The following is a 27,166-nucleotide window of genomic DNA, read 5'->3' as shown; positions in this document are numbered from 1 at the left end:
CGATGCGATAACGCAAATCGTAAAAAAAAATGCCACGCGACGCTCGCGCCCGGAACGCGCGCGCGAAAAGCGTCAGAAAATCAAGAAATAAATCTCGAAAATCGGTTGACGAAAATACCTATCAACCTACCAACCTACCTACCTACCTACCTACTTACCTACCTATCACCCAACCAACAGCTTTTTATTATATAGATATATCGAGTTTGTTTTCGTTAGAATGTTGTGAAGTGTTGGCGTCGTCGTCGTCGTCGTCCACATTTGCAACACCTTCCATATCTTTTTTGTATTTGTCTTACTTTTAGTGGTGTGCTAGGTTATGGTGCCCTAGAAAAATTAGGGGCTCTTGGGCGCCACTTAAACCACTTTCCCGCTGGCGTTCGTTTTTGCCTTACGCAGAGTGCGTAACTTACCTCTCGAAGCCGCGTATGGCCAGAAGAGAGAAATAAGTGTGACACTTACCTAATGAAGCCGTATATGGCCATAAGTAACAAATAAGTGTGACACTTACTTAACGGAGCCGTGTATGGCCAACGCTATTCGCGTGCGATTTAAGGTATAACTTTGAAACTTGATGTATTTATTACGATGGGCATTGCGGATATTTTACCAGACTTAATTTTAAATTTACGAAGGCTTAGCATTTTTACGCAGTCTTATCATTTTGGATCCGATTGACTTGTAAATTCCGTTTCATTTTTAATCTATAATACTGCTATACCTCTGCACTGTGTACACGTTTCAGCTTTGTCAGGTAAACAGGGGGCGCAACAGCCCCCCTTTTCCGATTTTGAGCGTTGATTTACGCAGAGTACGAAAGTTGCCAAAAATCGCCCGGTTAAAGCGTTATTTATAAATTAGTTTCTATTGGATTTGAGATACTGAACAAAAACTTAGAATACAGATAAAGAAGCTTACGTCTGACGATATGCTTAACCGTTTTGACAAACGCCAAGGCTTAGAGAAATATTAATAATCTGCGTAGTTCCTATTGGATTTGAAATATGGCCTTAAACTTTGAATATAGGTAAAGGTGGTTACGTTTGGCACTATGCTTAACCATATTAACACACGCCCAGGCTTATCGATCCTACACGAATTTTCTTCGTAGTTTGGACTGGATTTGAGATACGGGGCTCAAACTTTTAATACAGTTAAGAAGCTGAAGTCTGATCCTATGTTTAACTCTTTTAAACAGCGCCAAAGGTTAGTGAGCGTTTGCGAATTTTCTTCGTAGTTCCTATTGGATTTGAGATACAGAGCGCAAACTTGGAATACAGATACAGAAGCTTACGTAACGTCTGACGTTATGCTTAAACCTTTTGACACGCGCCAAGGCTTAGATAATAATTAACTAATTCATCCATGTGGAACTAATATTACGGCCTTGGCCGACTTGTTACATTTCGGGTCGATATTTATAATTCAATTTTTAATCTGAATTATTTACGACAGTTGAGAAAATCTTCTGCAAAAGGTCAACGTGGGCTCTATTCCGTTGTACAAAAATTATTTATTTTTATTAGCCTGCCCGATTGTTAGTATGCGAATATTGAATATTAAATTATATTATTTTATCTGTCAGAGTACAAACGATGTTCCGGCCGATTAAATACGACTCGATTCTCCTGCCTAAAAGAATCAAACATTTTTAGACACATATTTAATGGGAACAATCGTACACCATTTAATAAATTGAAGCGTTAATCGCGATTGAGCTGTTAAAAATACTTTATTTCCACGTAAAATTGGTTTAATTTCAGAGTACATTGTTTGTAATAATTGAAATTTATGGGTGCTTGAAAAAAGGAGAATAAAACCAACGGTGCTGTTGATCCGTCACTTATTCAGCGAGAAAGTTTCTCAAAAGGCCCCATGATGAAAATTTTGGTGAGTCTATTTAATTCTCTATTTGCTAAACGTTCAAAATTATCAGTTTTATAAATGTTGTTATTTCGCTTTTCAATTACAAACATTTTCGTTTTCTAGTTGACTTTGTTGGCGATTGCTCTTATTGGCGCAGGTAATGAAATTGTTTCAATTCTACAAATCGGCGTTTAGGGTTAGGTCTACTACATATTGTAGGTTACAGACTACAGGGGCGTAGGAACCAGGGGGATCAGGGGGGCCCTCCCTAGAATTTTGCTGGGAGGGGCAACTAATGTTATTGCCCCCTCCAACATTTTGGTCAGTTGAAATCTTCAAAAGGCTCAAATTCTCATTTTAAAAGTATATAAAGATTATAGAACCTCAACTGTGTTTAAATTTCAGTCTTTTCCCGCCAATTTACATAGTAGTAAACAGTACACATGCATTCGAAGAAGGTACACTCCATTAAAAATTCAAAACCATTCTAAAGACCCCTTTTCGTTTCTCTTTGCCCCCTCCAACTTCTAGAACGTTCCTACGCCCTTGACAGACTATTTAACCGGATCCCATTCGAACGGAAAAGCGAGGTCACATTTCTAGAAACTTCCTCTTTTTCCAGCCCAATGGCGGGTTTGGATTATAGCTTTTTACGCTCGATATCTATAGATAAGATTGCCCTAGAAACGGTTCGAAACCACCCCTCAATGTTAAATATTATTCCGGTGACATTTCCCTTTACATACCGAATTTATTACGATATTAAAACAAGTTCACCAAGAAGGCGATAATTTTATTTCGTACCCGTATTTCAATTAAGCAGGTAACTTAAAATCATGAATTAGTTATAAACCTAAAGCTCTTTAATTAGAACATGTCAAAGGGAACGATTTAGAATATTAACCAACCAGCGAGGCAAACTTATTCTAAATTGTAACAAACGCTTCAAAAGCAAAACAATTCCGAAATGATATTATTTGGTTTATTACAGTACATCATTACGGGAAACTTTGATTACTCGCAACAGTGTGGTAACACTTGGCCATAGTTGGGCGTGACTCACATTTATTTTGGCGCAAATTTTAAATTTATTTATTGGCATATAATAAATTCCTATTTACATTCTTAAGTTAACAAGGGTACGTTCTAAAACTTCTTTAATTATCTCTCAAATATCAGAAGTATATTTATAAACCCTAAAAAACCCTACTTTATAGTAGGAGAGTAAAATTATAGTTTGGAGAAAACCGAAAGATTTATTGAAAGTGAAATGGCTTCGATAACCTCAATGACCCAGCAGGCTCACATTTATTTATTACTTCTGGCCATACACGGCTTCGATAACCTCAATGACCCAGCAGGCTCACACTTATTTATTTCTTCTGGCCATGCATGGCTTTGATAACCTCAATGACCCAGCAGGCTCACACTTATTTATTACTTCTGGCCATACACGGCTTCCATAACCTCAATGACCCAGCAGGCTCACACTTATTTATTACTTCTGGCCATTCATGGCTTCGATAACCTCAATGACCCAGCAGGCTCACATTTATTTATTACTTCTGGCCATACACGGCTTCGATAACCTCAATGACCCAGCAGGCTCACACTTATTTATTTCTTCTGGCCATGCATGGCTTCGATAATCTCCATGACCCAGCAGGCTCACACTTATTTATTACTTCTGGCCATTCATGGCTTCGATAACCTCAATGACCCCGCAGGCTCACATTTATTTATTACTTCTGGCCATACACGGCTTCGATAACCTCAATGACCCAGCAGGCTCACACTTATTTATTTCTTCTGGCCATGCATGGCTTCGATAACCTCAATGACCCAGCAGGCTCACATTTATTTATTACTTCTGGCCATACACGGCTTCGATAACCTCAATGACCCAGCAGGCTCACACTTATTTATTTCTTCTGGCCATGCATGGCTTCGATAATCTCCATGACCCAGCAGGCTCACACTTATTTATTACTTCTGGCCATACACGGCTTCCATAACCTCAATGACCCAGCAGGCTCACACTTATTTATTACTTCTGGCCATTCATGGCTTCGATAACCTCAATGACCCAGCAGGCTCACATTTATTTATTACTTCTGGCCATACACGGCTTCGATAACCTCAATGACCCAGCAGGCTCACACTTATTTATTTTTTCTAGCCATGCATGGCTTCGATAACCTCAATGACCCAGCAGGCTCACACTTATTTATTACTTCTGGCCATACATGGCTTCCATAACCTCAATGACCCAGCAGGCTCACACTTATTTATTACTTCTGGCCATTCATGGCTTCGATAACCTCAATGACCCAGCAGGCTCACATTTATTTATTACTTCTGGCCATACACGGCTTCGATAACCTCAATGACCCAGCAGGCTCACACTTATTTATGTCTTCGTCATACATTGTACAACGCTTTTTACGCACAATCCTAAGGATTTGGGGGTGTTAGTCTCACGTGCAGCCTATTCTGCCGATGCCGCCGTGTCGCGCATATATCTCTTCAACGGTTAGGGCTGGAAAAGTATCTCGTTCGAATGTACATACATCGCCATTGATAGCCTTTCATAAAGTTTTCTAATCGGAGCCCAAGAAGTTGCGCATTTGCCCAATTTACTATTTTCGGTGGTTTCGCTTTATGTGGTAGATATTTTATTTAAAATTAAGTCCGATAACGTTAAAAAATATGTTATTAGATAGGTAAGGATTCAGCGGACCTACAACTTCGGTTTTATCAGTAAATATTAAATTTAAGTATAGGTTTCAGGTTCATTTACGGGAACCCAATTTTCGTGGTTTTATATTTTAGCCTAAACATCTACTTACAGTTCCTTAATTTAAGTCCGATTTTCATGAAAGTTATATTTTTGAATATCTGTGGTTTACATATAACCTATATGTGCAAATAAGTTCCTTAAATTTAATTCTAAGTAAGGTTTTTTGGGCAGCGTATACGGACCCCCGCAATTTCCAACATTGTAAATCCGCGTGTTTATAGAGGTCTACGCGCCCGTTTCCCTCTAGCGTTTTTCAAGGCCGTTCAGAGTGCGCCGCGCTTTCAACGTATGACCAGAAGTAAAAATTAAGCATGACACTGATCGACCTAGTTTTCGGCGTATGACCAGAAGTAATAAGTGTGACACTCAACGTAACAAATAAGTGTGATCAGAAGTAACACATAAGTATGAAACTGATCGAACTAGTTTTTGTCATATAACCAGAAGAAATAAGTGTGACACTCGACGGCTGACTAGTAGTAACAAATAAGTGTTATCAGAAGTGAAAAATAAGAGTGACACTGATCGAAGGAATCTTCGATGCTTTCAAAGTATGACTAGAAGTAACAAATAAGTGTAAATAAAAGTATGTGTGACTGTGGATATATATTGGTTGTGATACCAGCGTTGCAGATTGTTGTGAAAAGCTCAAACAAACTTAACACATAAGAAGGATTGTGTGTATTCTGAGCGTCGTACGTCTGGTTTTTCCCAAAGTAGCCCAATTTTGGCGGGTAATCGCCCATCTGGCAACACTTCCGGCGTCCCAATCTCTCTCAATATTTCTTGCCCGTGGGGGGCACGAAATAAAAATAATTAACAATCAGTACATAATCGTTCTATTAACTTGATAAAATCTTCTATAAAATGACTGATGTGAAAACCGAGATATATGCAGTTTTCTTTCGAATGACTCAGTTCGGTCGAATGGACTGCAATCTAATTATATTAAACGTGTATTTCCTGTTAAAACTAGAAATTGATAGTTTAATTCGTGCGAAATGGCGAATGGGCGTTTGGAGGATGAAACACCACTCTTTTAATCAGTGCCGTAGAGTCATATTTATGACAGAAAGTTAGCGTAGTTGATTATGTTATATTATAATATAATATTGTAGAATCAGTGAAACGATAATAAATAGAAATAATAGCATAGCGAGAGCGCTAATGTAAAGGTGATCACGTGTTTTCTTTTCCATGTTTACCTTTTCAATAGCGCAAGAATCATAAGAATTTTTGCATTTTTGGTTCCGCTAATTGTATGCTCCGTGTAAAAAAAAGGCTCATTGAAATTGTTTCTATGGAAATGTTATACATACTTATGAGCAATTATGTTACTTATGATAATACAGTTTAGTAATTTTTTATCGATTCACGAACTAAATGAACTTTCACTTTCACATAGTAAAATTATAGTATAATAGAATGCTTAATTATCACGTAATTACAAATCCCGCTAGTTATAATTGCGTTTCTTGATATGTAATCGCCAATTCGTTAATTTGAAAACATTTTCATTTTCTTTCAGTCTCATCCCGGAGGTATCCAGGTAAGAAAACGAACATGTTAATTGAACCAAAGTAAAAGAAAGGGTTTTTAAAAAGCAACAAATTTGGGGTATGGAAATTTGTTTCGAGCACGTTTAAGTAAAAGGATCTCCTGGTATTGAATTTAAAGATTTTTTAACAAGTTTTTTTGTCACAAGTTATAGAAAACGGGGCACGGGATTTGAGAATCAGGATGTTTAAAAATTAATTAAAGAGGGTGGGACATGAAAAATTTCGGGGGGGGGTGGGGATTGCCTTTAAAATATCCCCGCTTCATTCACGAGCACGAGGAAAATTATTTTCCTAATTTTAGGCCCAAAACTATGGCATAGACCTGAACAAAACCTGATAGAGCCCACGTTTTTATCGCAATCTAGCTGCTATTGCTTTCTTGTTTAACGTTTTAGAACGTATTAATTAACGACGAAATGCACCCAGGGGTAAGAAACGCATTTGGTTTATAGATCAAAATGGGGTTGCACAGACTTCACCTCAACCGGAAGGAAATCCCGAATACGATCTTGTTAAAGTTTGCCATAGCGAAAACTAATTTTGCTAATCTTGGAAAATGAAATTTCATATTAATGAAACTTAACTGGGAACTGATTTTTGTAATCGTAAAAAGCTCAGTTCACACTATACAATTAATTGGGCCACTTAAATGTATCCAATTAATTGTAAGCAAGAAAATTGTATAGTGTGAACAGAAATATTGTAACAATGGTTCCAACTATTTCTGTTCACACTATGCAATTTTCTTGATTACAATTAGTTGGATACATTTAAGTGGCCCAATTAATTGTATAATGTGAAGTGGGCTTGAATTGCCCCACTTGTGTAACTTGCGAAAGGCACCTTACATCTCCGCAACTTCTAGTTTTGTTTAGATGGTTGCAATTTAAATTGCGTTATCATCATTTGTTCTAATTTTTTTCCGTAAAACGAAATCGCATCAAACCTTTATCAAATGACTTCATAAGTGAATTATTCATCAGATATTACTAACAAATTTAATATTTTAAGTTGTTAAAAGAATTAAACTATTGGTTGAATAGCTTATTGCTGTTAAAATAATTAATAATAAATTATTGGATTATTTACCGTAAAATAATTAAACGCTATCAGATTGCGACTAATACAACGCGATTGATTGTTAATCTCGTTTTCCCGCGAATTACTTATAATTCTTAATTAAAATTGATTTTAAAATCGCTTAAATGGGCCAGTGACCAACTTCCGTGTTCCTGTAGGTGGGGTGGCGGAGTGGTTAGCACTTTCGCCTCGCAGCAAGAGGAGCCGGGTTCGATCCCAGCTTGTGGCACTGGGTGAAAACTCGGAACAACTCCTTCTGCGTTGAGTTTGCAAGTTCTCTCCCCACTGGTTTAAGGGGTTTTCCCTCGAGTTCTTCGGTTTCCCCTTCCATAAAAACTTGCTTAGGTTAACGGTAATAGTGAGTGTAGGGAGCTGTTGGCTCGATCTCGTGGCATGCAGGGCTTGCCACCACCCTCCTACGCATTATAACCCGGCCACCTGAATTAAGGCTTCAAAAGTCGCATGATGACTTAGGCCTAAGGTGGTGCCTTGGGTATTAGCCTAGCTGATTATTATTCTTAAAAAAAATTAATATTAGGATATCGAAGGCAGTGTAACTTCCTACTCGCAATTATAAGATTGTGTGGGAAATTAATTGCAAGTCGTTCATAAATAGTTTACAAAATTATTTTTAGTCACTTGCAAAAAAATTAACTTCTCTGTTTCACATTAATTTTATTTTTCTAGAAGCGGACGAAGACTTTTTTCCCCGTCTTCGACAAGATGGTAAGAAACTTCGAACGTATTTAAACCAACTCAATTCCGGTAAATAAAAATTAATGAAGACTTATGCGATTAAAATGAGGTTAGACCGAAATACCTCGGTCAGATGCAAATGAATTGGGCCCTTCCACATACATGGTCGACGACAATTAAATGTTGGTAAAATGAAGTCAATGTGGGTAAATACCTACAAACTGCGATAAAAGCGAGAATAATAAATTAAATTAGAGTTGTATAAAATTTATTTCGGAAGGAAGTTGGTGTTATTCAATTTTAGGTGATTGAATGAAGCTTATTTCAAATTTAATTGAATTCTGAAATAGAAAACGAATTACCTTAATTAATTTGCGTTTCCTCAACTTTTCAAAACTTACCGAGTCTAAGACGCATTGATATTACATTTTTGGTATTTACCTAATATTTCTCAATTTTAACCAATTTAATTCGCTCTGTACAATTTAGACGAATTGAGTGGCATTTACTGGAAATTACTATGACTTACCAACATTTACCTTAAATTTCTCATATTTACCCAAAATTAGCAAATTCAACCAATAATAGTGTAATTTACCGAAATTAATTTGAGACATGTGCTTTGATTAGGAAAACATTAAAAAGTGGCCGAAGAGCATCTTTCGCGTTAGTGAACCCCAAATATCAACATTGGAATTAGAGATCGGCGGAGCAGATAAGTTAACTGGCAAAATTTCAATTAATCATAAAAATTGCGGTTAACCGTTTATTCATGGATATTATCCATGGACAAAAACGATTTAATATGGGAAAAAGCTAAAAATAACTGATTATTTTTTGGATAATTTTTGTTGATGGATATTATCCAAACAAACGGTTAATTGTTATCCATACGCCGACCTCTAATTGGAATATAGAGGGCTTCTAAATTCCTCCATTATTACCTACATGTAATTTGGGAATTAGGCTTGTTTTCACAAGAACTTAATTTCGAATCGTTGATAATTTGTAATCAAAATAAGTTTCGACTTCTTGTACAAATAAATTAACTTTTCACTTTCCGTCGCATTCATTTTCTGGGTCCAGACGAAAGAGACGAATGGAGAGGGAACAGACCCCAAGGTAAGAACCTTCAATCAATTTTATATGGAGAAGAAAGCGGGGCCGTCTTAAAGATTTTTGGGGCCCGGGGCCCGATGAGATTTGGAAGCCCTTTAAGGCATTGAATTAAACAACAGTTATTGAAATTATATAATTATCAATATAAAGTTTGCAGTTCCAAATTGAAAGAACTTTAGCATTTATTGAATTTTTGAAAAACTAAATTATTTAAAAAGATTCCTTTCGTGATTTGAGTTCTGCAAATTCACTAATGATCGACAAAAATTCATTTTCTTCGAGGAACTCTGATTCAATGCTCATCATTGAAACTTTTTAATCTAGTCTGAAGCTTGTACGCAGCTCATTTTTATAAGCTTCAATTTCCAAAATGATCACTCTCCGCTGCAATTTGCTGTCATCATAGATAAACAAATCGTAAAAGAATTCCAATGTTAGGGAATGTGGAATTCCAATTATCGGTTTTAATTTTTGTTTTAAATATCCGACATAAGTGTTTCTTCTGAAATGAATATTTGAAGTGCTGACATTCCGAAATTAGCTCTACCTCGACCAGATTGGTATGGTAGTGCTTCAAAAGATTTTTACACTCTAGTGAAATTTCTTCCAAATTCATTTCGTGTAATTTCATAAAAAAACCCAAATGGTCATGGATTTCTTCGTATGCTTTGATTCGTCTTGTAAATCCCTTTATCAAAGTTTATTATAGTTCTGTATGTTTATACTTTGAAATTTTTACTTCCAACTAGAACTGCGTCAGTTGCGACTCTGTCGTGGCGACGAATTCTTTGCTTTACACGAGTATTGCTGTCCCTGTAATTAGACTCGGTAGCTTTGAATTTTTCACCTTTTTCTCAGTGATCAAAATTTTCTCTGAGATCTTGAATATAAGACTATATGAGATTTACTACGACAGACAATTTGATATCTTCAATCTGTACACTTTTACTGGTTTCATAAAAACGGGAAAGGATGTCGTTCCAAGGTATACACAAAATTACTTATTCCATATTTTTACTGAGTGATTGACATCAGGTATGGATTCTTTTATCTAATTTTCATCTTGAGCCAAATCGTCCGGTGCAGCTTGAATCTTTTCATATCCGTCACATATTGCCTTACTGGCATCAGCATAGGCTTACCACCGAGTGTTACTTAAACGATTAACAACTTTGTTGTTTGTTCCTAAAGATGTAACTAATTCATTCCAGCGCTGAGTAGACGTCGAAAAAATACATACAACCATTGTACGAAGTTAATATGAGAGATAACTAGGCTAATACCTAAGGCACCACCTTAGATCTAAGTCATCAAGCGACTTTTAAAGCAATCAATTCAAGTGGCCGGTTTCTTTCCGTTGGAGGTTGGTGGCAAGCCCTTCGTGCCACGCTAGCCAACATCTCCCTACAATCACTATTACCGTTGCACTCGACAGCTTTAACATCCATTAAGTTTAATGAATGTCCTGCACAGGAAAAGTAAATGACACACTCATTAACCTATTTTAGCCTTGCTTGCAGACTGGAATATCGTCCAGCCATATTTGAAGCAGTATCGAATTACTGGCCACGGCAATCTGAAACCAGTGTGAGAAATAAGGCACAATCACAGGCCAATCTCCAGTTAAAAAATTAGCTGGGCCAGTTTAAAAATTAATTGCAAGGGGTGTTAGTGGCCCTGGTGACCACTAATTAATTCAAAGTTTTTTCCCTTCAAGATTTTAGTTCATTAAAAAAATACTATATTAACCGATTCCCCGTTACGACGGACCCGTTTGAGAGTGGCTGTTGTTAAAATTATCTTTTACGTTTTATCACTTGTTTCTTAATTAACACGTACCGATTGGCTATAGTCACCAGGGCTGACCACTAATTAATTCAAAGTTTTTACCCTTCAAGATTTTAGTTCATTAAAAAAATATTATATTAATCCCTAAAATTGTTGGTCTTTGCTTCTAGCACATATTGTCAAGAATAGATAATTTGACCATAAATTATGAAAGCCTTATTTTGAAGGTTAAAATGGCCACATTTTTAATTAAACTACCTAGGCTCTACTGGCCACAGGTCCAGTTTAAAAAAAAATCCTTATTTCTCAGCCTGTCTGATACTGAAACGTCTGCTAGATACTCAGCATCGTGTCCATAAATAAGTATCAACTGTATTTAACTCCATAACCCGCCAAATGGCACACGCCCTTTTGCATAACGAACTGTAAGACTTAATTGATCAACACGACATAAATCTGGAGTAGAATCCACAGAGGTCGAATAATACTTTGCTTCGCATAGCTCAGAAATAATTACAGACTGAACTTTCATACCCATTATGTTATTTAACTCTTCGCAAATATTCGTTGAAAACATGAGGGACTTCGTCTTCCTGCATTGCCATATTTTAAAGTGCTCTTTAAGGAATGTATCAAACTGGCTCAGTGGCTCTAAGGTTCCAAAATAATTTCCATTGTGCCGTGATCCAATTGTTTGATTATTGCCACTTTGTTAGACCTTTTGATGCCAAAAATCACTACGGCAACATCTATTTCTAAAACTTCCTGCCAATAAACTTGTTCAAGGTGAATTTGTTGCAATTTCTCTTTGTCGATTGCGATATATCAATATAGATTTTCGATGTTCCACGCCATTCTCGTGTTCAGAAATACGAGTGGATGAGTTTTTCCAATCACGAAAGCAGGTCGAACTGAAAGACTAAGGCGAGTCTGTTGTATTAGAAAATAATCGGCAAACAAATCAATAAACGCTTCCTTTAGATGGCAAATACAGTAACCACTCACGGTTAACCGATTCCCCGTTAAGAAGGACCCGTTTGAGAGCGGCTGTTGTTAAAATTATCTTTTTCGTTTTATCACCTGTTTGTTAATAAACACGTACATGTACCAATTGGCTATAGTCACCGTCCTTATTTTGACAAGTTGAAGGCCCTTTGGTAATCCAGTAAGAGCGAATCTCATTACCAAAGGGTTCCCAAAGAGCAGAATCAGTTGAAAAAAATTTGGTATTGGCAAACGTGGTTGATAACGTATGTGTATTTGAAATTTCGGTTGGTATATTTTAATAACATCCAGCGAGATCTCCAGACGCACTAAATTGTGCTGTGTTAAATTCTTCTTCATTATTCTAAGAGTACTTTGGTAAGCTTCAGAACTCTCCTCTTCGTTTTTGGTAACGGTACCGGATTGCACAGTTTAAAGAAGACCCTTTTGTTAACTTCGCAATTTCCTGCCTTTCTCGAGCCCCTTTCTTTATCTGAACATATCCACTTTGGTTGGTTCGATTTCGCTTAAATTTATTAAAAGAATTTAAAGGTATTCACAATGAAAATAATGTTCAGATAATACTACTCAGTAACTCTGTTACAGAGTAGTATTATCCGAACATTATTTCCTTCGTGTTTCCCGCTTAACTACAAAATGAAGATAATTCAGACGATCGACCCACCTAGTTTCAATAAAATCGGTGATTATCAGCTCGGGTAGTCTCCCCGTAAGTACGCCATAAAATCATTTTCTTTAAAAACACCTTCTTCACGGGATATGACGTCACTTCTAACTCTGTGACGAAAAATGCGTGCATCGGGATCACGTGTTTTCTTTTCCATGTTTACCTTTTCAATGCGCCAGTATTATAAGAATTTTTGCATTTTTGGTTCCGCTAATTGTATGTTCCGATGAAAAAAGTCTCATTAAAATTGTTTCTATGGAAATGTTATACATACTAATAAAAAATTATGTTACTTATGATAAAACAGTTTAGTATTTTTTATCAATCCACGAACTTTAATGAACTTTCACTTTCACATTGTAAAATTATAGTATAATAGAATGCTTAATTATCACGTAGTTACAAATCCCGCTAGTTATAATTGCGTTTCTTGGTATGTAATCGCCAATTCGTTAATTTGAAAACATTTTTATTTTCTTTCAGTATCAGCCCGGAGGTTTCAAGGTAAGAAAACGATCATGTTAATTGAACCAAAGTAAAAAAGAGTTTTTAAAAAAATCAACAAATTTGAGGTACGGAAATTTGTTTTGAGCACGTTTAAGTAAAAGGATATTCTGGTATTGAATTTTAAGATTTTTTAACAAATCCTTATTACCTTGGTTGTCACAAGGTATAGAAAATGGGGCACGGGGGTTTGAGAATCAGGATGTTTGAAAATTAATTAAAGAGGGTGGGACATGGAAAAAGGCGGGGGGGGGGGATTGCCATTAAAATATCCCCGTTTCATTCACGAGCAAGGGGCAATTTTTTTTTCCTAATTTGAGGCCCAAAACTATGGCTTAGACATGGAGAAAAACTGAGAAATGCACCCGGGGGTAAGAAACGGATTTGGTTTATAGATCAAAATGGTGTTGCACAGACTTCACCTAAACCGGAAGGAAATCCCGAATACGCTCTTGTTCAAGTTGCCATAGCGAAAACTAATTTTGCTAATCTTGGAAAATGAAATTTCATATTAATGAAACTTAACTGGGAACTGATTTTTGTAATCGTAAAAAGCTCAGTTCACACTATACAATTAATTGGGCCACTTAAATGTATCCAATTAATTGTAAGCAAGAAAATTGTATAGTGTGAACAGAAATATTGTAACAATGGTTCCAACTATTTCTGTTCACACTATGCAATTTTCTTGATTACAATTAGTTGGATACATTTAAGTGGCCCAATTAATTGTATAGTGTGAAGTGGGCTTGAATTGCCCCACTTGTGTACCTTGCGAAAGACTCCTTACATCTCCGCAACTTCTAGTTTTGTTCAGATGGTTGCAAATTAAATTGCGTTATCATAATTTGTTCTAATTTTTTTCCGTAAAACGCAATCGCATCAAAAATGTCAACCTTTATCAAATGACTTCATTAGTAAATTATTCATCAGATATTACTAACAAATTTAATATTTTAAGTTGTTAAAAGAATTAAACTATTGGTTGAATAGCTTATTGCTGTTAAAATAATTAATAATAAATTATTGGATTATTTACCGTAAAATAAATAAACGCTATCAGATTGCGACTAATACAACGCGATTGATTGTTAATCTCTTTTTCCCGCGAATTACTTATAATTCTTAATTAAAATTGATTTAAAAATCGCTTAAATGGGCCAGTGACCAACTTCCGTGTTCCTGATTAACAAAAATTAATATTAGGATATCGAAGGCAGTGTAACTTCCTACTCGCAATTTTAAGATTATGTGGGAGTTTAATTGGAAGTCGTTTATAAATTGTTTACAAAATTATTTTTGGTAACTTGTAAAAAAATTAACTTCTCTGTTTCACATTAATTTATTTTTCTAGACGAGGACGACGACTTTTGGTCCAGTTTTGGACAAGATGGTAAGAACCTTCGAACGTATTTAAACCAACTCAATTCCGGTAAATAAAAATTAATGAAGACTTATGCGATTAAAATGAGGTTAGACCGAAATACCTCGGTCAGATGCAAAAGAATTGGGCCCTTCCACATACATGGTCGACGACAATTAAATGTTGGTAAAATGAAGTCAATGTGGGTAAATACCTACAAACTGCTATAAAAGCGAGAATATTTAGATCAAGTTAAGTTGGGTTCGTACAATTAAATTAGAGTTGTTGAAAATATATTTCGGAAGAAAGTAGTTGTGTTTAAATTTTAGTTGATTCAATGAAGCTTATTTCAAATTAAATTGAATTCTGAAAGAGAAAACGAATTACCTTTATTAATTTGCGTTTCCTCAACTTTTCAAAACTTACCGAGTCTAAGACGCATTATATTACATTTTTGGTATTTAACTAATATTTCTCAATTTTAACCAATTTAACTGTCTCTGTACAATTTAGACGAATTGAGTGGCATTTACTGGAAATTACTATGACTTACCAACATTTACCTTAAATTTCTCATATTTACCCAAAATTAGAAAATTCAACCAATAATAGTGTAATTTACCGAACTTAATTTGAGACATGTGCTTTGATTAGGAAAACATTAAAAAGTGGCGGAAGAGCATCTTTCGCGTTAGTGAACCCCAAATATCAACATTGGAATATAGAGGGTTTCTAAATTCTTCCATTATTACCTACATGTAATTTGGGAATTAGGCTTGTTTTCACAAGAACTTAATTTCGAATCGTTGATAATTTGTAATCAAAATAAGTTTCGACTTCTTGTACAAATAAATTAACTTTTCACTTTCCGTCGCATTCATTTTCTGGGTTCAGACGAAAGAGACGAATGGAGAGGGAACAGACCCCAAGGTAAGAACCTTCAATCAATTTTATATGGAGAAGAAAGCGCGGCCGTCTTAACGATTTTTGGGGCCCGGGGCCCGATGAGATTTGGAGGCCCTTTAAGGCATTGAATTAAACAACAGTTATTGAAAATATATAATTATCAATATAAAGTTTGCAGTTCCAAATTGAAACAACTTTAGCATTTATTGAATTTTTGAAAAACTAAATTATTTAAAAAGATTCCTTTCGTGATTTGAGTTCATTTTCTTCGAGGAACTCTGATTCAATGCTCATAATTGAAACTTTTTAATCTAGTCTGAAGCATGTACGCAGCTCTTTTTTTATAAGCTTCAATTTCCAAAATGATCACTCTCCGCTGCAATTTGCTGTCATCATAGATAAACAAATTCGTAAAAGAATTCCAATGTTAGGGAATGTGGAATTCCAATTACCGGTTTTAATTATTGTTTTAAATATCCGACATAAGTGTTTCTTCTGAAATGAATATTTGAAGTGCTGACATTCCGAAATTAGCTCTACTTCGACCAGATTGGTATGGTACTGCTTCAAAAGATTTTTACACTCTAGCGAAATTTCTTCCAAATTCATTTCATGTAATATCAGAAAAAAAACCAAAACGGTCTTGGATTTCTTCGTTTGCTTTGATTCGTCTTGTTAATCCCTTTATCAAAGAGTCTGTTAAAGTTCTGTACGCTTATACTTTGAAATTTTGACTTCCAACTAGAACTGCGTCAGGTCGCGACTCTGACGTTGCGACGACTTCTTCGCTTTACACGGGTTATTCTGTCCCTGTAATTAAACTCGGAAGCTTTGAAATTTTCCACTTTTTCTCAGTGGTCAAAATTTTCTCTCAGATATTGAATATAAGACTTTAAAGACCTTATGAGAATTACTACGACAGACAAGTTGATATCTTCAATCTGTACACTTTTACTGGTTTCATTAAAACGGGAAAGGATGTCGTTCCAAGGTATACACGAAATTACTTATTCCAGTTTGTCCATTTTTTTGCTGAGTGATTGAGCATCAGGTATGGATTCTTTTGTCTGATTTTCATCCTGAGCCAAATCGTCCGGTGCAGCTTGAATCTTTTCATATCCGTCACATATTGCCTTACTGGCATCAGCATAGGCTTACCACCGAGTGTTACTTAAACGATTAACAACTTTGTTGTTTGTTCCTAAAGATGTAACTAATTCATTCCAGCGCTGAGTAGACGTCGAAAAAATACATACAACCATTGTACGAAGTTAATATGAGAGATAACTAGGCTAATACCTAAGGCACCACCTTAGATCTAAGTCATCAAGCGACTTTTAAAGCAATCAATTCAAGTGGCCGGTTTCTTTGCGTTGGAGGTTGGTGGCAAGCCCTTCGTGCCACGCTAGCCAACATCCCCCTACAATCACTATTACCGTTGCACTCGACAGCTTTAACACCCATTAAGTTCAATGAATGTCCTGCACAGGGAAAGCAAATGGCACACTCAATAACCTATTTTAACCTTGCTTGCAGACTAGAATATCGTCCAGCCATATTTGAAGCATTATCGAATTACTGGCCACAGCAATCTGAAACCAGTGTGAGAAATAAGGCACAATCACAGGCCAATCGCTAGTTAAAAAATTAGCTGGGCCAGTTTAAAAATTAATTGCTCGGGGTATTAGTGGCCCTGGTGACCACTAATTAATTCAAAGTTTTTTCCCTTCAAGATTTTAGTTCATTAAAAAAATACTATATTAATCCCTAAAATTGTTTGGTCTTTGCTTCTAGCACATTGTCAAGAATAGATAATTTGACCATAAATTATTAAATTCTGATTTTGAAGGTTAAAAATGATAAGTGGCCCGTGGCCTGTTTTTTAATTAAACTACCTAGGCTCTACTGGCCACAGGTCCAGTTTAAAAAAAATTCCTTATTTCTCAGCCTGTCTGATACTGAAACGTCTGCTAGATACTCAGCACCGTGTCCATAAACAAGTATAAACTGTATTTCACTCCATAACCCGCCAAATGGCACACTCCCTTTTGCATAACGAACTGTAAGACTTAATTGATCAACATGACATAACTCTGGAGTAGAATCCACAGAGGTTGAATAATACTTTGCTTCGCATAGCTCAGAAATAATTACAGACTGAACTTTCATACCCATTATGTTATTTAACTCTTCGCAAATATTCGTTGAAAGACATGAGGGACTTCGTCTTCCTGCATTGCCATATTTTAAAGTGCTCTTTAAGGAATGTATCAAACTGGCTCAGTGGCTCTAAGTTTCCAAAATAATTTCCATTGTGCCGTGATCCAATTGTTTGATTATTGCCACTTTGTTAGACCTTTTGATGCCAAAAATCACTACGGCAACATCTATTTCTAAAACTTCCTGCCAATAAACTTGTTCAAGGTGAATTTGTTGCAATTTCTCTTTGTCGATTGCACTATATCAATATAGATTTTCGATGTTCCACGCCATTCTCGTGTTCAGAAATACGAGTGGATGAGTTTTTCCAATCACGAAAGCAGGTCGAACTGAAAGACTAAGGCGAGTCTGTTGTATTAGAAAATAATCGGCAAACAAATCAATAAACGCTTCCATTAGATGGCAAATACAGTAACCACTCACTGTTAACCGATTCCCCGTTAAGAAGGACCCGTTTGAGAGCGGCTGTTGTTAAAATTATCTTTTTCGTTTTATCACCTGTTTCGTAATAAACACGTACCAATTGGCAATAGTCACAGTCCTTATTTTGACAAGTTAAAGGCCCTTTGGTAATCCAGTAAGAGCGAATCTCATTACAAAAGGGTTCCCAAAGAGCAGAATCAGTTGAAAAAAATTTGGTATTGGCAAACGTGGTTGATAACGTATGTGTATTTGAAATTTCGGTTGGTATATTTTAATAACATCCAGCGAGATCTCCAGACGCACTAAATTGTGCTGTGTTAAATTCTTCTTCATTATTCTAAGAGTACTTTGGTAAGCTTCAGAACTCTCCTCTTCGTTTTTGGTAACGGTACCGGATTGCACAGTTTAAAGAAGACCCTTTTGTTAACTTCGCAATTTCCTGCCTTTCTCGAGCCCCTTTCTTTATCTGAACATATCCACTTTGGTTGGTTCGATTTCGCTTCAATTTATTAAAAGAATTTAAAGGTATTCACAATGAAAATAATGTTCAGATAATACTACTCAGTAACTCTGTTACAGAGTAGTATTATCCGAACATTATTTCCTTCGTGTTTCCCGCTTTACTACAAAATGAAGATAATTCAGACGATCGAAGAAGCGATTCTTAAAATATAATTTAAACAACCGCTTATCCGATGTATACCTTAGACGCGTTTTTACAAGTGGACATGTACGCCGGTGACGTTAAAAGCCACATTTTCTCTGCCACAATGTTCTCTTACGGCATGATCTTTTTCGTTACGGAATTCAAACTTTTGAGATAGCGTTGAAAAAAAATTATTTCTTCCCCTTAAAGTAATAGGGGCGTTGGGGGCCCTCTTTTGGTAGAAAGAAATATTTCTTACAATAATAAAAGTAATCTATTTATTACAACTTTGGGGGAATGACAATGTTAAGACTATTATAACCGTTGCTTCTAAAGTGAGCTAATTGCTCCTAAAATAATCAAATCGAGCCCCCGTGAGTCGTCGCAACATAATTATTTTTCCCCGCTCTAAATAAATCTGATAATTTAATTTTTGATACGTTTATTTTATCCTTATTTCGTCGCTATTATTAAGCTATGAACTTCTCGTGTAGTGAACATTGGAAATTACTAACTACTCGTTTATTTAATTTGAATTGAATTGTTTATTTATAGGCCGATCTTTTGAGGTTCGGCCCTCTTTTAATCAAGCTCCTGATTACCGAATCGGTAAGTCTCTGCTGTGAAACATTAGTTTTTAATCCCAGTTTAAGAAAACGAAAGTTTACCGAAAAAAAAACACCGCGTTTCCTGGAGAGTATTTTTTTCAGCTATGATAATCAAACTAAACAGTTTAAATTTGTTAAAGAGGTAAAATATTGTTTAAATTATTTAATTATCTTAAATTATTCTTTTAATATATTATTAATAGTAGAATAATTAAAAGATATATCTAATATTTATCAAAACGAAACCTAATCGTACTATTAAAAATGAGAACAGTTGCTATGAAGATTTGAGCTCTGCGATGTGTTAAGAACGTCGGTATTTGGAAAAATGGCCAACACATCAAATCGATAAAAATGGCCAAAACATCAAAACAAATCGATAAAAATGGCCAACACATCAAAACAAATCGATAAAAATGGCCAACACATCAAATCGATAAAAAAAAGAATGCTCTAATTGAGGTTCCTAATATTTTCGTTGCGCCGTTTAAGGCTGGAAAAGAAATATTTGAAAATAGATGTTTCGTAATATTTAATTCGTGTTAAATTCATCTATCAAATCAGCGCAGCTGGCGACAGTGTGGTCTCCTGATTCGGTAAAAATATATCATATAAAATTATCTTTTCTGAAGAAACAAAGCTAAAAATTAACTAGAAACAGATTTTGGTAATAATATAAATTTGTCACATTTGAGTAACTTGCGAATGGTTCCTTGCACCTTCGGAACTACTTGTTTTGTTAAGATGGTTGCAATTTAAAATCTCCTAACAAAAACGCTTCTTAATCATCAACCCGTTCACTTCATAAGTGAGTTATTCATTAGATATTAATAACAAATTTAAGCTGGCGTAAACAAAAACTTTACACTAGTGTATACTAAGTAATTAAAAATAATTCACGACGATTACCGTACACTATAAAATTTTAATAAAAATGGAAATCGCTTAAATGGGCCAGTGACCAACTTCCGTGTTTCTTAATACGAAAAAATATTAGACGAAAACTATTCGCTAGTTTTGGAGTAATTTTTTAAGAAATAGCGAGCAACTTCAAAGTACAGTTTGGCTGTTATTGTATGGAAGAAGTTGGTATTTGGGGTAAAAGGTGTACTCTTTTCGTCCCAAAGCGAGCGAATAGTTTTGGCCTACTATTAGGATATCGAAGCAGTGTAACTTCCTACTCGCAATTTTAAGAAGATTGTGTGTGAGAAATTAATTGCAAGTCGTTCATAAATTGTTTAAAAAAATAATTTTTGGTTACTTGTAAAAAAATTAACTCTCTTTCGCATTAACTTTATTTTTGCAGACGAGGACGAAGAAGCATTGCGCCAGTACCAACAAAACGGTAAGGACCTTCGAAATATTTTCAATCAACTCCATTCGGGTAAATTAAAATAAATTAAGACAGAAATATCTCGGCGATATGCAAATGAATTGGGTCAACGTCAATACAATGTTGGTACAAAGTGCAGTGAAAGCGAGTTCTGTTAGATCTAGTTAAGTTGGGTAAATACAATTAAATCTGAGTTGTTGAAAATAAATTTCGGAAGAAAGTAGGTGTTATTAAATTTTAGTTGATTGATGGAAAATTAAATATAATTTAATTGATTACTCAAAAATTAAACGAAGAACTTAATTTGCCTTTACTCAACTTTACATATCTTACTGAGTCTTAGACTCATTTATATAATTTTTGTAATTTACCCAATCTTACTCAATTTTAACCAAATATTGGCTTTGTGCTATTTAATGAATTTACCCAATGATTTTTGATTTAGCCCATTTTGAGTGGCATTTACTGGAACTTACTTTAAGTTCCCGATATTTACCTTAATTTTCTTGTTTTTTTTCGCAAAATAAGGCGAATTCACTCAATAATAGTGTATTTTACCGAGCTTATTTTGAGATATGCGCTTTGATTTGGAAAACATTAAAGAGGGCAAATTAATATTGAGATATAGAGATAACGTCTTTTCTTACAAGCTAATTGGCGAGTGTGCTCGTAGAAACATGAATTGTCATCAAAATTTTGTTTCGGTTAGTTGTACCCACAAAACTAACTTTTCACTTTCCGTCATTTTCCGGAAACAGACGAACCTTATCGCGTTGGCCAAGCTAAAGATTTAAAAAATTTACTTTAACTAAAAACTTACATCAAAGAGATTTTTCGGGTGGAAATAACAATGTTATCAATTTTTTTTTAAAGCGCACCCTCGTCCTTACTGGTTTTGACGTGAGTGTTTTTTCACTAATTAAATTGTTAGGTAAATTAAAGAATTTAAGCCATTCTATCGAAATAATATTTAAACTATACTTTTAATGTGTTATTATTTTTGGAAATTAAATTGCCGAAAGATGATTATGAAACTTACTTATATTTAAATTAAATTAAATTAAATTATTATAATTATATTTTATTTAATTGTTTATTTTATTTATTATTATATTTTATTTAATTGTTTATTTTATTTATTATTCTATTTTATTTAATTGTTTATTTTATTTATTATTCTATTTTATTTAATTGTTTATTTTATTTATTATTCTATTTTATTTAATTGTTTATTTTATTTATTATTCTATTTTATTTGATTGTTTATTTTATTTATTATTTTTGTTTTTATTGTTTATTTTATTTATTATTTTTGTTTTTTTATTGTTTATTTTATTTATTATTATATTTTATTTAATTGTTTATTTTATTTATTATTCTATTTTATTTAATTGTTTATTTTATTTATTATTCTATTTTATTTAATTGTTTATTTTATTTATTATTCTATTTTATTTAATTGTTTATTTTATTTATTATTCTATTTTATTTAATTGTTTATTTTATTTATTATTCTATTTTATTTAATTGTTTATTTTATTTATTATTCTATTTTATTTTATTGTTTATTTTATTTATTATTCTATTTTATTTTATTGTTTATTTTATTTATTATTCTATTTTATTTTATTGTTTATTTTATTTATTATTCTATTTTATTTTATTGTTTATTTTTTTTTTTTTTAAAGCCTACTCAAAAAATAGAGTAAGCATTTATTGTATCAAACAAGAATTACAGAATCTGTAAAATTTTACAGCAACAAATTTACAACAACATTATGATCCTGTAAAGAAAAAATTCCCGTTTTCAACAATTCGGAGAATACATATTTATCGTTTTTCTAAAAAATTCCAACTCGATTAAACACAAGAAAAAAAGCTTCTTATTGAAATAGGAATGTAACATTTCTAAAGAATTTTCAATTTTTATATTCATTCTCGAGTGGAAAGTAAAATATATTGCCAATTTTGCGATATTATATAATTTTAAAATAACCTTAAAATGATCGATTTTTTCTCCGGAATAAAACCAATATAGTTTATCTCTAGTTTAAAATTTGGGTAAAAATTTCTTATTAAAGTTTGTATATTTTCTAAAAATTCATTCGTTATTACGCAATCTAAGAAAATGTGTTTTATATCACCGCGTAATTTTTCGCTCAGTGGACAAATTGGGCTTAATCCGAAAATTTTTTCAGCTAAGATCGGAGTTGTAATACTATTGGTAGAGATCTTCCATAATATATTGTTTTCTTTTGGGGAAAAGCTGGCGTACCAGACAACCTTTAAGTTATAATTTGTATTTAAATTATTTTCGTAAATTTTAATAACTCTTTTCTTTAGATTTTCGGATTGCGGGATTAAATATTTTTTAAATTGTTCTTTATTTTATTTATTATTCTATTTTATTTAATTGTTTATTTTATTTATTATTCTATTTTATTTAATTGTTTATTTTATTTATTATTCTATTTTATTTTATTGTTTATTTTATTTATTATTCTATTTTATTTAATTGTTTATTTTATTTATTATTCTATTTTATTTTATTGTTTATTTTATTTATTATTCTATTTTATTTAATTGTTTATTTTATTTATTATTCTATTTTATTTAATCGTTTATTTTATTTATTTGCCTTTAATTTTTTTAACTAAAATGAGGCATTAAATAAAAATTAATTATTTTATTAAATCTAATGCATTAAATTTTATTAAAATAAATAATGAAATCTACCTAAAATAAATAATGAAATCTACCTAAAATAAATAATTAAATCTACCTAAAATAAATAATTAAATCTACCTAAAATAAATAATTAAATCTACCTAAAATAAATAATTAAATCTACCTAAAATAAATAATTAAATTTACCTAAAATAAATAATTAAATCTACCTAAAATAAATAATGAAATCTACCTAAAATAAATAATTAAATCTACCTAAAATAAATAATTAAATCTACCTAAAATAAATAATTAAATCTACCTAAAATAAATAATTAAATCTACCTAAAATAAATAATTAAATCTACCTAAAATAAATAATTAAATCTACCTAAAATAAATAATTAAATCTACCTAAAATAAATAATTAAATATACCTAAAATAAATAATTAAATCTACCTAAAATAAATAATTAAATCTACCTAAAATAAATAATTAAATCTACCTAAAATAAATAATGAAATCTACCTAAAATAAATAATTAAATCTACCTAAAATAAATAATGAAATCTACCTAAAATAAATAATTAAATCTACCTAAAATAAATAATTAAATCTACCTAAAATAAATAATTAAATCTACCTAAAATAAATAATTAAATCTACCTAAAATAAATAATTAAATCTACCTAAAATAAATAATTAAATCTACCTAAAATAAATAATTAAATCTACCTAAAATAAATAATTAAATCTACCTAAAATAAATAATTAAATCTACCTAAAATAAATAATTAAATCTACCTAAAATAAATAATTAAATCTACCTAAAATAAATAATTAAATCTACCTAAAATAAATAATTAAATCTACCTAAAATAAATAATTAAATTTACCTAAAATAAATAATTAAATCTACCTAAAATAAATAATTAAATCTACCTAAAATAAATAATTAAATCTACCTAAAATAAATAATTAAATCTACCTAAAATAAATAATTAAATCTACCTAAAATAAATAATTAAATCTACCTAAAATAAATAATTAAATCTACCTAAAATAAATAATTAAATCTACCTAAAATAAATAATTAAATCTACCTAAAATAAATAATTAAATCTACCTAAAATAAATAATTAAATCTACCTAAAATAAATAATGAAATCTACCTAAAATAAATAATTAAATCTACCTAAAATAAATAATTAAATCTACCTAAAATAAATAATTAAATCTACCTAAAATAAATAATTAAATCTACCTAAAATAAATAATTAAATCTACCTAAAATAAATAATTAAATCTACCTAAAATAAATAATTAAATCTACCTAAAATAAATAATTAAATCTACCTAAAATAAATAATTAAATCTACCTAAAATAAATAATTAAATCTACCTAAAATAAATAATTAAATCTACCTAAAATAAATAATTAAATCTACCTAAAATAAATAATTAAATCTACCTAAAATAAATAATTAAATCTACCTAAAATAAATAATTAAATCTACCTAAAATAAATAATTAAATCTACCTAAAATAAATAATTAAATCTACCTAAAATAAATAATTAAATCTACCTAAAATAAATAATTAAATCTACCTAAAATAAATAATGAAATCTACCTAAAATAAATAATTAAATCTACCTAAAATAAATAATTAAATCTACCTAAAATAAATAATTAAATCTACCTAAAATAAATAATTAAATCTACCTAAAATAAATAATTAAATCTACCTAAAATAAATAATTAAATCTACCTAAAATAAATAATTAAATCTACCTAAAATAAATAATTAAATCTACCTAAAATAAATAATTAAATCTACCTAAAATAAATAATTAAATCTACCTAAAATAAATAATTAAATCTACCTAAAATAAATAATTAAATCTACCTAAAATAAATAATTAAATCTACCTAAAATAAATAATTAAATCTACCTAAAATAAATAATTAAATCTACCTAAAATAAATAATTAAATCTACCTAAAATAAATAATGAAATCTACCTAAAATAAATAATTAAATCTACCTAAAATAAATAATTAAATCTACCTAAAATAAATAATTAAATCTACCTAAAATAAATAATTAAATCTACCTAAAATAAATAATTAAATCTACCTAAAATAAATAATTAAATCTACTTAAAATAAATAATTAAATCTACCTAAAATAAATAATTAAATCTACCTAAAATAAATAATTAAATCTACCTAAAATAAATAATTAAATCTACCTAAAATAAATAATTAAATCTACCTAAAATAAATAATTAAATCTACCTAAAATAAATAATTAAATCTACCTAAAATAAATAATTAAATCTACCTAAAATAAATAATTAAATCTACCTAAAATAAATAATTAAATCTACCTAAAATAAATAATTAAATCTACCTAAAATAAATAATTAAATCTACCTAAAATAAATAATTAAATCTACCTAAAATAAATAATTAAATCTACCTAAAATGAATAATTAAATCTACCTAAAATAAATAATTAAATCTACCTAAAATAAATAATTAAATCTACCTAAAATAAATAATTAAATCTACCTAAAATAAATAATTAAATCTACCTAAAATAAATAATTAAATCTACCTAAAATAAATAATTAAATTATATTTTATTTTGATTTAATTTTATTAAATGATGCATTAGATTTAATTTAATTTAATTATATTATTTCATTCGGTTTTGTTTTATTTTGTTTTGTTTTGATTTATTTTATTTGATGATGAATTATGGAAATTGTTTCCTTAACGTCGCGAGTTCATGTCTTTAGGTTTTAGATACAAGCGTATGTTTCAATTTCAAGGATATTAGCATATAATAATGTATCTTCTTAATTATATATTTTTTGTGAAGTGTCTTGGTTTGTCTGTCAGTCTGTCTCCCTTTGCCTCAGAGTGTCCGATTCCTCTAAATGCACAAAGAAAGATGTTCTGGTGTCCGTGGTTTTGTTATCCTCTAAAATTTTCATTAATTTTCTTGTTTTTCGTTAATATAGAATATAAAATAACTTAAACACTGAATTAAGTAACCACAGAGATCTATGTTTGTAGTAACGTTTTCAAAATGTATCCTTATTTTGAAACTTAATCTTATTAAAGAAAAAGTATTAACACAGCATTATTTGCTTTTTAATATTTTTTTTTTGTTTCAGGATAGAAGCTAAGCAAAACGAAGATTACTATGTATAATCGCAATCTTCAATGAAATAAATGCATTGTTAAAATATTGAGTTTTTTATATTTGGAAATGAAGTGGATAAGATTGAGGCTAACCGAATCTCGTTTTTCCAGGGGTCCAGGGCGCTTTTTTAGTATTGTTCTGTGGTTTAATAGAAAAAGGAGCTTAGTTTAAATAGATGATATAACTAAAGAAAAATTGTATTTAATTATTATTTAAATAGTTTATTTTAATAGAAATAACTGTTGCTTCGAAAGTTGGCTTTTTAGCTAATTAGAGTTAATGATTTCTCAATAACCTAATTTTTAGAAATAATACCAAATTAATGTTCGCGTATTAAACCATTATTATTTTGTTTTTAGGCTCGGATTTTGTACAACTTTTAAGAATAGGACCAAATCTTTTCAAAAACAATCTCATTTATTCAATTTAATGAAATATCCTATTTATCTGACTACGCCTGGTCTTATTACATAATTAAAAACACATTTATGGACACAGATCATGAAATAAACATTTCTTTCAAACAAAAAATTTCAATCAATACCGAACAAACGAACTTAATTATATCAAATGAATTATGTTCTCCATTGTATTTCAAATAATGGGATATTAATTTTTGAAACTTGATATTATAAATTTCACTTATTATTATTTTTCAGTTTACATAATATGAAATTTCTATTTGAAAGAAAATACTTCA

At 31.5% G+C, this 27,166-nt stretch overlaps 1 protein-coding gene across 1 annotated transcript; it reads left to right on the top strand.

The window, feature by feature from the left end:
• The first annotated feature begins 1,800 nt into the window (after positions 1-1,800).
• LOC149944034 (uncharacterized) lies at positions 1,801-26,511 on the top strand. Its single transcript, XM_090175957.1, has 12 exons — positions 1,801-1,890; positions 1,990-2,023; positions 6,195-6,215; positions 7,993-8,031; positions 9,088-9,123; positions 13,064-13,084; positions 14,439-14,477; positions 15,342-15,377; positions 19,198-19,251; positions 20,557-20,595; positions 21,457-21,483; positions 26,438-26,511. Exons 1-11 carry the CDS (start codon positions 1,876-1,878, stop codon positions 21,480-21,482), a joined length of 360 nt encoding a protein of 119 aa, XP_090032083.1. The 5' UTR covers positions 1,801-1,875; the 3' UTR covers position 21,483; positions 26,438-26,511.
• The last annotated feature ends 655 nt before the right edge of the window (positions 26,512-27,166 follow it).

The sequence above is a fragment of the Leiobunum rupestre genome, chromosome 5 (genome assembly GCF_980474605.1).
Source record: "Leiobunum rupestre chromosome 5, qqLeiRupe1.1.hap1, whole genome shotgun sequence".
Taxonomy (NCBI): domain Eukaryota; kingdom Metazoa; phylum Arthropoda; class Arachnida; order Opiliones; family Sclerosomatidae; genus Leiobunum; species Leiobunum rupestre.
Note: the sequence above shows the minus strand (reverse complement) of the source record. Positions and strands in the feature narration are given on the sequence as shown.